Source organism: Rhamphochromis longiceps, linkage group LG17 (genome assembly GCF_057381845.1).
Source record: "Rhamphochromis longiceps isolate RC_006_pf linkage group LG17, R_longiceps_female_GT1.1, whole genome shotgun sequence".
Lineage (NCBI taxonomy): Eukaryota > Metazoa > Chordata > Actinopteri > Cichliformes > Cichlidae > Rhamphochromis > Rhamphochromis longiceps.
Window position 1 is genome coordinate 4,029,809 of NC_140573.1, and position 15,240 is coordinate 4,045,048.

General features: G+C 44.7%; 1 protein-coding gene and 1 pseudogene across 1 annotated transcript; both read left to right on the top strand.

The window, feature by feature from the left end:
• The first annotated feature begins 2,718 nt into the window (after positions 1–2,718).
• Positions 2,719–6,219, top strand: LOC146649126 (neuroepithelial cell-transforming gene 1 protein-like). The gene is made up of 9 exons (XM_085387317.1): positions 2,719–3,012; positions 3,135–3,242; positions 3,340–3,504; positions 3,709–3,771; positions 3,998–4,171; positions 4,271–4,528; positions 4,614–4,784; positions 4,929–5,115; positions 5,202–6,219. The coding sequence occupies exons 1-9, from the start codon at positions 2,920–2,922 to the stop codon at positions 5,630–5,632; spliced, it is 1,650 nt and encodes a 549-aa protein (XP_085243443.1). The 5' UTR covers positions 2,719–2,919; the 3' UTR covers positions 5,633–6,219.
• Positions 6,220–9,845: 3,626 nt separating this feature from the next.
• On the top strand, positions 9,846–13,485 carry LOC146649127 (neuroepithelial cell-transforming gene 1 protein-like; annotated as a pseudogene).
• Positions 13,486–15,240: the final 1,755 nt, after the last annotated feature.

The following is a 15,240-nucleotide window of genomic DNA, read 5'->3' on the forward strand; positions in this document are numbered from 1 at the left end:
CATAAGTCTGGACCAATAACAAGTGATCTTGGAACTTTTAAGCAGTACAGAAAATACACTGATGGACAGACATGTGTTTCTTGCTCCATGGGAGATAACTGTTTCAATGTAGGGGGAACAATTCTTATTGTGGCAAACATTTTACAGGATTGCCAAGTTGTCAAAGCACTGTGTCAGGTCTTTGAAAACTGTAATGCCTTTTTCAGCTATCCATTGGACTCAACATGCCTTGGAATTTACTTTGTTTCAAATCTGTCTAAACAAATGAATCTTGTATTACTTGATGAATTAAAACAGAAAATGGTGCTTTTGCCACTGAAGTCTGGATATGTGGCATTGCCACTGCTGTACTAGTTGGCTTCTTTTTGCTTTCTCACCAGCATGCTACCATTTGCAGTTGTTGATTTTCTGGATGGTGGAGGTGCATCCATAATTCCTTGCAAGTGGTTTACAGGACCAGCGGAAGATTCTTGTTTCTGGCCACCAGGGAAAGTCAATATCAATAAGGATGGAGTTACTCCAGATGCAAACTGGTCACAGTACAGAGTTCGCATCTTGGGGAAAGCTGGTAAGAAGCATTTTTGTTTATTGCTACCAAATATTCTGTCATTAAAGACAGAACAAAAAATTTCCCTGTAATTTCACTAACAACATTTTGTTGATGTATGTCAAAAATTTACAGAAAACTATGAAAATCCCAGGGTGAAACTGCGGAGGTCTGAAGCAACCTCTGATCTGCAGACTGAGTCAGATTCTGGAAGCAGATTGGGAAAAGGGAAGCGGAAAAGGAGGTAATTATGTGTCTTAAAAACGCCTTAAAAGCAACAATTTATTGTGGTGATTATAAGAAAAACAAAAACAAGCTGACAGTATCTTTAGCAGACCATTGCTGCTCACCAGATTTAGATATGATCTTAAAATAGCACTTTGTAACTTTTTGACTTTTAAAAATCAGTTTTAGACTCCTTTTGATGCCGGACTGTACATTAATGTTTTTAGTTTGTAGGACTAACCAGTAACTAAATTGTTTGTGGGGTTTTTTAATATTTGTTTTCATTTTAAGGCCAGCGATCCAGGGCAGCACGGTGGCACGGTGGTTAGCACTGTTGCCGCACAGCAAGAAGGTCCTGAGTTCAATTCCACCATCAGGCCGGGGTCTTTCTGTGTGGAGTTTGCATGTTCTCCCCGTGTCTGCGTGGGTTCCCTCCGGGTACTCCGGCTTCCTCCCACTGTCCAAAGACATGCAGCTTGTGGGGATAGGTTAATTGGATAATCCAAATTGCCACTAGGTGTGAATGTGAGTATGAATGGTTGTCTGTCCTTGTGTGTTAGCCCTGCGACAGACTGGCGACCTGTCCAGGGTGTACCCCGCCTCTCGCCCTATGACAGCTGGGATTGGCTCCAGCACCACCACCCTCAACTCCTTCACCTGTGGTTTCACAACCAGTTCCAAGACAACTTGTACAAGCCACCAATACCAGCATGTTTGTACGTGTTCTAACCCTCCTGGAAGACATTAAGGAGACTCAGAGGATCCACAGTCGAATGCTACAGTCTCTCCTCAGTGCAATGAAGTAGTGGAAGGTGAGCTCCACAAAAGTTGCTGTTTTTGAAAATAAAATAGATAAAATAAAAGAAGTGATGTCATTTTCGCGGAAATGTAGTTTTTTTTTTTTTTACCATCAGGGCCTCATGAGCTTATACTGGTGTTTTTAAAAGTTATCTTTGACTTTATGACTTTCGGTGTCGTTTCTGGGATGCTTAGGACTCATACTGCACTGCTGGAAATAGTTTATTTTGATGCATATGCTGCTTTTTTGCAAACTTTCAGTATAGTATTTATTTTCGTTTTTCCTGCAGTATATAAAAATTGGTGTATTTCAAAAATAAAACTATGAAGACACTCAAAATAAATTTCCTGTGGTGGGAAACTATTTTGTGCAACTTTTTTGTATTTACAGTTTTGAGGGATAAGCCTCTTAAATTTCTCTAACTAGAAATATATGTTAAAAAAGCAAAAACGATTTTCAAATTTTTGGGAGTTTATTGCACTTTTTTGCAATTTATGTAATTATTATTCACTTAATGCAGACATATTATTAAAATCTGGGCTATAATGGTTGTTTTGATGTATAGCAACTTGAAATGCTCCCAAAAATGGCTCCACAGCATGTAAAAATAGAATATAAGCTCTGGCAGACTTGGTTCTATGGTAAGTCTTAAAGGGTTAATGTTTCCATTAGCACTGAGAACTGTGTTGGTTGTCATGGTTTCTGTCAGTTAGGAGCAATGGTTGATATTTAAAATAACATGGATACCAATGTTTTATCTTTTTACTGTCATTCTCTCTCTGTGCAGTAGAATCATAAATCTTTATCATAGTAAGTTACTGTTTTAGTCTTTCAGCCCTTCACCAAACTGTCTTCACATGATAAGAGCCTCTGTCCTGTAGACGACTGAAGGTAAGGAGCTCAAGACTGATGGGACAAGATGAAAAAATCAACCTGTTTCCTGCCTCTGGCCCTTATCCTGATGAATTTGGTAAAAAGAAACAATGCCTCAGAGTATCCATCAGTTATTCAGCTAATGTATGTGCAGAACAGTGTAATTAATGAGCCCTGCTGCACAGATCGTGTCTCTCTTGGACATATTTTCTACTATTCAGTTAACTTTGGATTTAAAAGTAAAATCAGAAATCTGAACTAAATGTAGAAGAATGTAACAAATGGTTTGTCAGTGTGAGGCAGAGTGATGAGGGAGCCCCATGCCAGAAAAAGCCAAACAGGGGGAAGGTGTATCTGTTCCGTCTTTTTACGTGCTTATAACTCTTGATTTTCTGCCACCTTTTTTCTCTCTGGTGTGGATTACTTGAAGCCAACTCGTGAGGATTAAAAGGATACTGTGTTTCTACTGAAAGATATGGTGGCTTACGATGAAGTGGGTAGCTTGGTGCCTATCAAACGGACTCTGCAAGTGACAGACTGCCAGAACCAGGCCAACAAGGAGTTAGAGGTGAGATGGCTGAAACTTTACTCTGTAAATGTTTGACCAGAGCTGCTGGAAATGAAGTCATAGTGTTATGATAGAATAACTGCACGACTAACCTCCCCTTCTGTTTTTGCCTCCTTCTGCAGGAACCCAGCAACAAGCACGTCCGTTCTCTCGGCAGGGTGACGTCGCTAGCCAACCTCATTTCTCCGGTAAAGAATGGGGTCTTCCGGCGCTTCGCCCAAACCATCAAGGTAAGCGCTCACGGCATCCAATGGAAACACAGCGCATTGGGGGGACAGGGACATCCCTTTCAACATGTCTGACATGTGGTGTTCTTTCTTTCTGAAGGCCTCTTTCTGGGGCGATGGCAAGTTGCCAGGCATGCCCCAGAAGCCTTGCAGCAAGGCAGCGGCCCCCACACCACCTAAAAGGAGGAACAGCACCTTATGGTCCGAGACATTAGACATCCACCAGAAAGGAACTTTCTCCACCAAAGAGATCAAGCGGCAAGAGGTGAGTCCAGGAGTCCAGGCAGGGATGAATTCTACATGCTTGCTAGACTAGTTCACATGTCTTTGTGTCAAATGGTTTAAATTGGACTAGAAGCCATTCAGCCATCTTGGCTAAGCTCACTATGGTTTAGGCTACGATGTAATGACAACCTGATTTACATGTTTACTAAAAAAACATCTGTCTGTGCCTTCTCCCATTCCTCAGGCCATATTTGAGCTGTTTCGTGGAGAACAGCATCTGATTGAGGACCTGCAGCTTGCATGCAAGGTTTGTCATTTTAAAAGCTCTGAGGCAGCGGGAGTACATATAAAGCAAACAGATTAAATCAGTCTGGCAGGCTTTGAATGCAGCGCAGCCAGGAGCTATAAAAAGACAGGGATTGTTCCTCTGTCTTTTTTTTTTTTGTACCCCTAAAACTGTTGACCAAGATATTTTTAGTAGCCGCTCCCAAAGCTCTGCCCAGATATTACTGATCACTTTGCTCCATCCACAGGCGTACCACGACCCGATGCTGAAGCTGTCCATCATGTCAGAGGAGGAGCTTACTCACATTTTCGGCAACTTGGATGCCTACATCCCACTGCACGAGGACCTTCTGGCGCAGCTCTCCAAAGCCACGGGGCCAGACAGGACCGTGGGCCAGATTGGGCAAATTGTTATTAGCTGGGTAAGTGTCTTTGACTTTTTGAGCCATCAAAAGCTTTTACGCTAGTAAAACCGTATTTTGAATTAGCAGTTAGATAAAGAGTCCCTCCTTCCTTTGCAGCTGCCCAGGCTCAATGCCTACAAAGACTACTGCAGTAACCAGCTGGCAGCCAAGGCGCTGCTGGACCAGAAGAAGCAAGACCCACGTGTGCAGGACTTCCTGCAGCGGTGCCTCGAGTCACCTTTTAGTCGGAAACTGGACCTGTGGAGCTTCCTGGACATTCCCAGATCCCGCCTGGTCAAGTACCCCCTACTGCTCAAGGAAATCCTGAGACACACTCCAGCAGAACACCCCGATGCTGCCAGCCTGCAGGAAGCTGTAAGTCCAGGAGACAAACTGGTTCAACACACTGATCCATCATAGTGCCTCTCCCATGTAATAATTAGGCTGCTTGTGTGTTCAGATCACTGTCATCCAGGGAGTTTTGTCTGACATCAACAAGAAGAAAGGGGAGTCCGAGTGCCAGTACTACATCGACAAGCTGGAGTATCTGGACGACAGGCAGAGGGACGCTCGCATCGAACAGTGCAAGAGTCTTCTGTGTCACGGGGAGCTGCGCAACAAGAGCGGCACGGTGAGCACAGCGCACACTTCCAAGTCGTCCTTCGGTGCTTCTCTTTGCATGTTAACACGAGGCTGCCGTCCCACATGAGGCGGGCTATGTGCTCAGATGATGCTCTGGTTTGAAAGTTTCTGTTTTTCCTGGAAATTCTTTCAGAAGCTGCACGTGTTCCTGTTCACCGACCTGCTGATCCTGACCCGCCCCGTCACCAGGAACGAGCGCCAGTGCTTCCAGGTGTACCGGCAGCCAATCGCAGTGCAGGATCTGGTGCTGGAGGACCTGCAAGATGGCGATGTCAGAATGGGCGGCTTTTTCAGAGGAGCCTTCAGCAATGCAGACAAAGGTAAGGCTCGTCCCAGAAAGTGTCCGCTAGTAGCCTGAGCAGCACTTTGCCCCCGTTCCTAATGACGCTCTCTGCTTTCTCTGCAGCCAAGAACATTTTCCGGGTACGTTCCCAAGACCCGAGCCAGGCACAGTCACACACTCTGCAGGTCAACGACGTCTTCCACAAGCAGCAGTGGCTCAACTGCCTCCGTAGTGCCATTGCCGTCCACCAGCCTCTGAGCGAGCCCTCCAGCCCCAGCCCGCCTACAGGCAGCGTCCGTTCCAAGCGCCGCCCTTCCTCCGTTTCTGCCATCATCCACATGGAGGAAGCAGACGAGAACTACCCGCAGCCAGGCTCTCAGTCGGCCCCCGCCTCACTGTGCAACAGCCCCACCACTGCGTCCCCTTCGCCTCGCTCCCCGCCATCGTCCACGACGTCCGTGTCATCGACGTCATCCTCACCCACGACACATAAAACCAAAAAGGACAAGAAGGCTCTGTGTTCTTTAGGGAAGAGAAAAGAGACGATGGTGTGAGGTGGAGCGTTGGTAGAGAACGTGGATGGACCTCTTTGTTTTTCCTGTACATAAAACAGCACAGCACATTTATGAGTGTCTGCGTGTTATTACAGCAGTGTTCTGTTACTGTCCTCCTTGGCAGCTATTTACCTTACTCCTCCATCCAAGTGCATCCCATAGAGACACAGTATTCTGGAGGGGGGTGCACGTGGTTCAGCTCTAAAAGGGAAGCATGACAAGAAGTAAACCCACGGTTCACACTCGGTGTGGCCAGTTTGCTGAGTTCTTGAAGAAAGAGTTGGTGCATCAGATCCTGTTTACTATAAAGTTCATATTTAAACATTCTTTTAGACCTTTCTTTGGGGGATAATACACTTTATATTTTCAGATCTATCCTAGTATTGTTTTAGGTATTGTAAAGCAGCAGAGTTTTAGCTGTTAGGGCAGGTTTTTGAACATTTGCCGATGTCAAGGTGAAAGACAAAAAGCCGACCCCTAAAAAGGTGAGGTGTACCACACAAACAGATTTCTGTCATAGTTGGGTTTTTAGACTGAGCAGAAGATGTCTTATTTTTATACATTCCTTAAATAACAGATGCTAGAAGCCAGATATTATTTTATTTTATTTACTACAGAGGCATTAATTTCATTCCAGAACAGATGATATGTCAGCAAAAAACCGTGATGAACTCATATCGCAGACGAGATGATGAGTTTTGTTTAAGACAAAATTTTGAACTGAGCCACGTTGATTTCTTAAAAAGCTGATTCCTGAGAATGAGGCGGATCACTTTTCAGTGTAGGATCTTGCATGGAGCTTTAGTTGTGGACGCCGCTTGCACCTGAAGAGGCGGCATGATGTATGCAACTGTCCCGAGGGATGGGACTGAGCGACGATGAAAGTTGTTGAAGGCAGAAGAGAACGAAGACGAGAACGATTAGGAAGTGAAACGCTCAGTGTGACATGTGTAACTCCCATCAACAGTATTTCCTGCTTCCCATTTGAAACCTTCCTGGGTAAACTGAAAAAGATTGTGCGGAGGCCTCATAAACCTGTGGAACAAATTGTCAAGCGCGTCTATGAGACGCAAAGTATTCAGAAGAAAAGAGAGGATGTCTGTTCCCGCTCCTCTTAAACGGCTTCATAAGTCTGGACCAATAACAAGTGATCTTGGAACTTTTAAGCAGTACAGAAAATACACTGATGGACAGACATGTGTTTCTTGCTCCATGGGAGATAACTGTTTCAATGTAGGGGGAACAATTCTTATTGTGGCAAACATTTTACAGGATTGCCAAGTTGTCAAAGCACTGTGTCAGGTCTTTGAAAACTGTAATGCCTTTTTCAGCTATCCATTGGACTCAACATGCCTTGGAATTTACTTTGTTTCAAATCTGTCTAAACAAATGAATCTTGTATTACTTGATGAATTAAAACAGAAAATGGTGCTTTTGCCACTGAAGTCTGGATATGTGGCATTGCCACTGCTGTACTAGTTGGCTTCTTTTTGCTTTCTCACCAGCATGCTACCATTTGCAGTTGTTGATTTTCTGGATGGTGGAGGTGCATCCATAATTCCTTGCAAGTGGTTTACAGGACCAGCGGAAGATTCTTGTTTCTGGCCACCAGGGAGAGTCAATATCAATAAGGATGGAGTTACTCCAGATGCAAACTGGTCACAGTACAGAGTTCGCATCTTGGGGAAAGCTGGTAAGAAGCATTTTTGTTTATTGCTACCAAATATTCTGTCATTAAAGACAGAACAAAAAATTTCCCTGTAATTTCACTAACAACATTTTGTTGATGTATGTCAAAAATTTACAGAAAACTATGAAAATCCCAGGGTGAAACTGCGGAGGTCTGAAGCAACCTCTGATCTGCAGACTGAGTCAGATTCTGGAAGCAGATTGGGAAAAGGGAAGCGGAAAAGGAGGTAATTATGTGTCTTAAAAACGCCTTAAAAGCAACAATTTATTGTGGTGATTATAAGAAAAACAAAAACAAGCTGACAGTATCTTTAGCAGACCATTGCTGCTCACCAGATTTAGATATGATCTTAAAATAGCACTTTGTAACTTTTTGACTTTTAAAAATCAGTTTTAGACTCCTTTTGATGCCGGACTGTACATTAATGTTTTTAGTTTGTAGGACTAACCAGTAATTAAATTGTTTGTGGGGTTTTTTAATATTTTTTTCATTTTAAGGCCAGTGATCCAGGGCAGCACGGTGGCACGGTGGTTAGCACTGTTGCCGCACAGCAAGAAGGTCCTGAGTTCAATTCCACCATCAGGCCGGGGTCTTTCTGTGTGGAGTTTGCATGTTCTCTCCGTGTCTGCGTGGGTTCCCTCCGGGTACTCCGGCTTCCTCCCACTGTCCAAAGACATGCAGCTTGTGGGGATAGGTTAATTGGATAATCCAAATTGCCACTAGGTGTGAATGTGAGTATGAATGGTTGTCTGTCCTTGTGTGTTAGCCCTGCGACAGACTGGCGACCTGTCCAGGGTGTACCCCGCCTCTCGCCCTATGACAGCTGGGATTGGCTCCAGCACCCCCCACGACCCTGAAAAGGATAAGCGGAAGCGAATGAATGGATGGATGATCCAGTTAAGCTCGGATGAGGATTGGGACAAGGCTGCAGAACAGCCAGAGACCTCATCACCATCAGCAATGGAGAATAGACATTCAAGTGAAACTCCCCACCAGAACGTCACTCATCCATTTGTTCAGCTACCACCACCCTCAACTCCTTCACCTGTGGTTTCACAACCAGTTCCAAGACAACTTGTACAAGCCACCAATACCAGCATGTTTGTACGTGTTCTAACCCTCCTGGAAGACTTTAAGGAGACTCAGAGGATCTACAGTCTCTCCTCAGTGCAATGAAGTAGTGGAAGGTGAGCTCCACAAAAGTTGCTGTTTTTGATAATAAAATAGATAAAATAAAAGAAGTGATGTCATTTTCGCGGAAATGTAGTTTTTGTTTTTTTTTACCATCAGGGCCTCATGAGCTTATACTGGTGTTTTTAAAAGTTATCTTTGACTTTATGACTTTCGGTGTCGTTTCTGGGATGCTTAGGACTCATACTGCACTGCTGGAAATAGTTTATTTTGATGCATATGCTGCTTTTTTGCAAACTTTCAGTATAGTATTTATTTTCGTTTTTCCTGCAGTATATAAAAATTGGTGTATTTCAAAAATAAAACTATGAAGACACTCAAAATAAATTTCCTGTGGTGGGAAACTATTTTGTGCAACTTTTTTGTATTTACAGTTTTGAGGGATAAGCCTCTTAAATTTCTCTAACTAGAAATATATGTTAAAAAAGCAAAAACGATTTTCAAATTTTTGGGAGTTTATTGCACTTTTTTGCAATTTATGTAATTACTATGCACTTAATGCAGACATATTATTAAAATCTGGGCTATAATGGTTGTATTGATGTATAGCAACTTGAAATGCTCCCAAAAATGGCTCCACAGCATGTAAAAATAGAATATAAGCTCTGGCGGACTTGGTTCTATGGTAAGTCTTAAAGGGTTAATGTTTCCATTAGCACTGAGAACTGTGTTGGTTGTCATGGTTTCTGTCAGTTAGGAGCAATGGTTGATATTTAAAATAACATGGATACCAATGTTTTATCTTTTTACTGTCATTCTCTCTCTGTGCAGTAGAATCATAAATCTTTATCATAGTAAGTTACTGTTTTAGTCTTTCAGCCCTTCACCAAACTGTCTTCACATGATAAGAGCCTCTGTCCTGTAGACGACTGAAGGTAAGGAGCTCAAGACTGATGGGACAAGATGAAAAAATCAACCTGTTTCCTGCCTCTGGCCCTTATCCTGATGAATTTGGTAAAAAGAAACAATGCCTCAGAGTATCCATCAGTTATTCAGCTAATGTATGTGCAGAACAGTGTAATTAATGAGCCCTGCTGCACAGATCGTGTCTCTCTTGGACATATTTTCTACTATTCAGTTAACTTTGGATTTAAAAGTAAAATCAGAAATCTGAACTAAATGTAGAAGAATGTAACAAATGGTTTGTCAGTGTGAGGCAGAGTGATGAGGGAGCCCCATGCCAGAAAAAGCCAAACAGGGGGAAGGTGTATCTGTTCCGTCTTTTTACGTGCTTATAACTCTTGATTTTCTGCCACCTTTTTTCTCTCTGGTGTGGATTACTTGAAGCCAACTCGTGAGGATTAAAAGGATACTGTGTTTCTACTGAAAGATATGGTGGCTTACGATGAAGTGGGTAGCTTGGTGTCTATCAAACGGACTCTGCAAGTGACAGACTGCCAGAACCAGGCCAACAAGGAGTTAGAGGTGAGATGGCTGAAACTTTACTCTGTAAATGTTTGACCAGAGCTGCTGGAAATGAAGTCATAGTGTTATGATAGAATAACTGCACGACTAAGCTCCCCTTCTGTTTTTGCCTCCTTCTGCAGGAACCCAGCAACAAGCACGTCCGTTCTCTCGGCAGGGTGACGTCGCTAGCCAACCTCATTTCTCCGGTAAAGAATGGGGTCTTCCGGCGCTTCGCCCAAACCATCAAGGTAAGCGCTCACGGCATCCAATGGAAACACAGCGCATTGGGGGGACAGGGACATCCCTTTCAACATGTCTGACATGTGGTGTTCTTTCTTTCTGAAGGCCTCTTTCTGGGGCGATGGCAAGTTGCCAGGCATGCCCCAGAAGCCTTGCAGCAAGGCAGCGGCCCCCACACCACCTAAAAGGAGGAACAGCACCTTATGGTCCGAGACATTAGACATCCACCAGAAAGGAACTTTCTCCACCAAAGAGATCAAGCGGCAAGAGGTGAGTCCAGGAGTCCAGGCAGGGATGAATTCTACATGCTTGCTAGACTAGTTCACATGTCTTTGTGTCAAATGGTTTAAATTGGACTAGAAGCCATTCAGCCATCTTGGCTAAGCTCACTATGGTTTAGGCTACGATGTAATGACAACCTGATTTACATGTTTACTAAAAAAACATCTGTCTGTGCCTTCTCCCATTCCTCAGGCCATATTTGAGCTGTTTCGTGGAGAACAGCATCTGATTGAGGACCTGCAGCTTGCATGCAAGGTTTGTCATTTTAAAAGCTCTGAGGCAGCGGGAGTACATATAAAGCAAACAGATTAAATCAGTCTGGCAGGCTTTGAATGCAGCGCAGCCAGGAGCTATAAAAAGACAGGGATTGTTCCTCTGTCTTTTTTTTTTTGTACCCCTAAAACTGTTGACCAAGATATTTTTAGTAGCCGCTCCCAAAGCTCTGCCCAGATATTACTGATCACTTTGCTCCATCCACAGGCGTACCACGACCCGATGCTGAAGCTGTCCATCATGTCAGAGGAGGAGCTTACTCACATTTTCGGCAACTTGGATGCCTACATCCCACTGCACGAGGACCTTCTGGCGCAGCTCTCCAAAGCCACGGGGCCAGACAGGACCGTGGGCCAGATTGGGCAAATTGTTATTAGCTGGGTAAGTGTCTTTGACTTTTTGAGCCATCAAAAGCTTTTACGCTAGTAAAACCGTATTTTGAATTAGCAGTTAGATAAAGAGTCCCTCCTTCCTTTGCAGCTGCCCAGGCTCAATGCCTACAAAGACTACTGCAGTAACCAGCTGGCAGCCAAGGCGCTGCTGGACCAGAAGAAGCAAGACCCACGTGTGCAGGACTTCCTGCAGCGGTGCCTCGAGTCACCTTTTAGTCGGAAACTGGACCTGTGGAGCTTCCTGGACATTCCCAGATCCCGCCTGGTCAAGTACCCCCTACTGCTCAAGGAAATCCTGAGACACACTCCAGCAGAACACCCCGATGCTGCCAGCCTGCAGGAAGCTGTAAGTCCAGGAGACAAACTGGTTCAACACACTGATCCATCATAGTGCCTCTCCCATGTAATAATTAGGCTGCTTGTGTGTTCAGATCACTGTCATCCAGGGAGTTTTGTCTGACATCAACAAGAAGAAAGGGGAGTCCGAGTGCCAGTACTACATCGACAAGCTGGAGTATCTGGACGACAGGCAGAGGGACGCTCGCATCGAACGGTGCAAGAGTCTTCTGTGTCACGGGGAGCTGCGCAACAAGAGCGGCACGGTGAGCACAGCGCACACTTCCAAGTCGTCCTTCGGTGCTTCTCTTTGCATGTTAACACGAGGCTGCCGTCCCACATGAGGCGGGCTATGTGCTCAGATGATGCTCTGGTTTGAAAGTTTCTGTTTTTCCTGGAAATTCTTTCAGAAGCTGCACGTGTTCCTGTTCACCGACCTGCTGATCCTGACCCGCCCCGTCACCAGGAACGAGCGCCAGTGCTTCCAGGTGTACCGGCAGCCAATCGCAGTGCAGGATCTGGTGCTGGAGGACCTGCAAGATGGCGATGTCAGAATGGGCGGCTTTTTCAGAGGAGCCTTCAGCAATGCAGACAAAGGTAAGGCTCGTCCCAGAAAGTGTCCGCTAGTAGCCTGAGCAGCACTTTGCCCCCGTTCCTAATGACGCTCTCTGCTTTCTCTGCAGCCAAGAACATTTTCCGGGTACGTTCCCAAGACCCGAGCCAGGCACAGTCACACACTCTGCAGGTCAACGACGTCTTCCACAAGCAGCAGTGGCTCAACTGCCTCCGTAGTGCCATTGCCGTCCACCAGCCTCTGAGCGAGCCCTCCAGCCCCAGCCCGCCTACAGGCAGCGTCCGTTCCAAGCGCCGCCCTTCCTCCGTTTCTGCCATCATCCACATGGAGGAAGCAGACGAGAACTACCCGCAGCCAGGCTCTCAGTCGGCCCCCGCCTCACTGTGCAACAGCCCCACCACTGCGTCCCCTTCGCCTCGCTCCCCGCCATCGTCCACGACGTCCGTGTCATCGACGTCATCCTCACCCACGACACATAAAACCAAAAAGGACAAGAAGGCTCTGTGTTCTTTAGGGAAGAGAAAAGAGACGATGGTGTGAGGTGGAGCGTTGGTAGAGAACGTGGATGGACCTCTTTGTTTTTCCTGTACATAAAACAGCACAGCACATTTATGAGTGTCTGCGTGTTATTACAGCAGTGTTCTGTTACTGTCCTCCTTGGCAGCTATTTACCTTACTCCTCCATCCAAGTGCATCCCATAGAGACACAGTATTCTGGAGGGGGGTGCACGTGGTTCAGCTCTAAAAGGGAAGCATGACAAGAAGTAAACCCACGGTTCACACTCGGTGTGGCCAGTTTGCTGAGTTCTTGAAGAAAGAGTTGGTGCATCAGATCCTGTTTACTATAAAGTTCATATTTAAACATTCTTTTAGACCTTTCTTTGGGGGATAATACACTTTATATTTTCAGATCTATCCTAGTATTGTTTTAGGTATTGTAAAGCAGCAGAGTTTTAGCTGTTAGGGCAGGTTTTTGAACATTTGCCGATGTCAAGGTGAAAGACAAAAAGCCGACCCCTAAAAAGGTGAGGTGTACCACACAAACAGATTTCTGTCATAGTTGGGTTTTTAGACTGAGCAGAAGATGTCTTATTTTTATACATTCCTTAAATAACAGATGCTAGAAGCCAGATATTATTTTATTTTATTTACTACAGAGGCATTAATTTCATTCCAGAACAGATGATATGTCAGCAAAAAACCGTGATGAACTCATATCGCAGACGAGATGATGAGTTTTGTTTAAGACAAAATTTTGAACTGAGCCACGTTGGTTTCTTAAAAAGCTGATTCCTGAGAATGAGGCGGATCACTTTTCAGTGTAGGATCTTGCATGGAGCTTTAGTTGTGGACGCCGCTTGCACCTGAAGAGGCGGCATGATGTATGCAACTGTCCCGAGGGACGGGACTGAGCGACGATGAAAGTTGTTGAAGGCAGAAGAGAACGAAGACGAGAACGATTAGGAAGTGAAACGCTCAGTGTGACATGTGTAACTCCCATCAACAGTATTTCCTGCTTCCCATTTGAAACCTTCCTGGGTAAACTGAAAAAGATTGTGCAGAGGCCTCATAAACCTGTGGAACAAATTGTCAAGCGCGTCTATGAGACGCAAAGTATTCAGAAGAAAAGAGAGGATGTCTGTTCCCTCTCCTCTTAAACGGCTTCATAAGTCTGGACCAATAACAAGTGATCTTGGAACTTTTAAGCAGTACAGAAAATACACTGATGGACAGACATGTGTTTCTTGCTCCATGGGTGTAGGTTTTGCTTATAATAACCAGTCCGCTGTAACTGTATGCCAGGCGTTTATTAGCAGCCAACATGAACGTCCGTACACTCGTAACCGGAAGTATACATCACATCTAGAGAGAACCACAGCGACACCTGCTGGAACTCTCCGTAACGGCAGCAACAGGAGGCAGTATGGACAAACATAACATTGCTGTTATCTACATCCCCCTTTTCAGTTTTTTTTTTCTTCTTCTTAATTTTGCACTTTTCAGGCAAACCCAAATCAAACAACACCACAGTGATGGAAGAACTTATCAGGTTATGGATTACACAAAATGAGGCTTCAAATATCAAATGAAATTCACAGTAATCATTGTCATAACTGCGACAAGTATGCAACAACATAACACGAGATAAAACACATTTCAAAACAGAAAATACAGCACAAGTGTGCTTTTAATCCACGTATTTACTATTCGGTTTAGACACTCTACCAGAATTGGTTCGGTACAAGTTGTCATCAGAGCGTACTTGGCATTTTGTGGGTGTTATCACCTGTTCTGACTGTTGTGTGCCATGTTGTGGTGGGTCGAGTTGAACTTGAACTGTTTCATGTTTGTTGGTTTGTGTTTTATTAGGTTCAGTTTCATCCGCTCGTCGAGATGACTCCAGTTCATCTTGTGTTGTAGCGAGCTTTTCGGGTTGAGGCTCGCTCACAGGCAGAAGATGTTGTCTGTTGCGCCTGTATTCTTTTCCACCCGACTCAACGACATATGAGCGAGGTTCAGCACACACTCTACTTACAACTCCAATCTTGTCATGTCCTCTCTGTGTTTGTAGTCTCACCACCTCGTTTGGTGTTAATGGACTGAGCAGCTTGCTGGACTTGTCGTAGTGCTGTTTTTGAGTTTTACGCTTTTTTGTGAGTTGAGTTTTGATAGTGGTTGTCACTTTTGCTGTTGGTGTTAGCAGTTTTTTGCACACGGGAAGGGTTGACCACGTTCGTCTTGATAGCAGCCTCTGTGCTGGTGAGCCAAGAATGTTGTCTCGTGGCGTGTTGCGTAGATGTAACAGGTTCAAATAGAAATCAGTTCCATCTCTTTTTGATGTTTCAAGGAGTCTTTTAGCACTCCGGACAGCTCTTTCACTGAGTCCATTTGACTGAGGGAACTCAGGGCTGCTTGTGACGTGTATGAACTCCCAGTGTGTGGCAAACTCCCGAAAGGTCTGGCTGGTAAACTGGGTGCCATTGTCTGAGTACAGTTTCTGTGGTATCCCATGTACTGAGAAGTGGTGTTTGAGTTTGTTAATGACTGAGGCAGATGTTAGGTTTTCAAGTTTATCTATTTCAAACCATCCAGAATATGAATCCACGAGCACGAGGTAGTGGCGATTGTCCCATTCGAATATGTCTGTGGCTGTGATGGACCAGGGAAGATCAGGAATTTGATGTAGTTTCAGGGGTTGTTTTTGTTGGTGAGGCTTTAGACT

Coding starts and splice junctions, on each gene's coding strand:
- LOC146649126 (XM_085387317.1), top strand. CDS start 2,920: ATGGTGGCTTACGATGAAGTGGGTAGCTTGGTGCCTATCAAACGGACT. Junction 3,013..3,134: donor AGGCCAACAAGGAGTTAGAG/GTGAGATGGCTG, acceptor CTCCTTCTGCAG/GAACCCAGCAACAAGCACGT. Junction 4,529..4,613: donor CTGCCAGCCTGCAGGAAGCT/GTAAGTCCAGGA, acceptor TTGTGTGTTCAG/ATCACTGTCATCCAGGGAGT.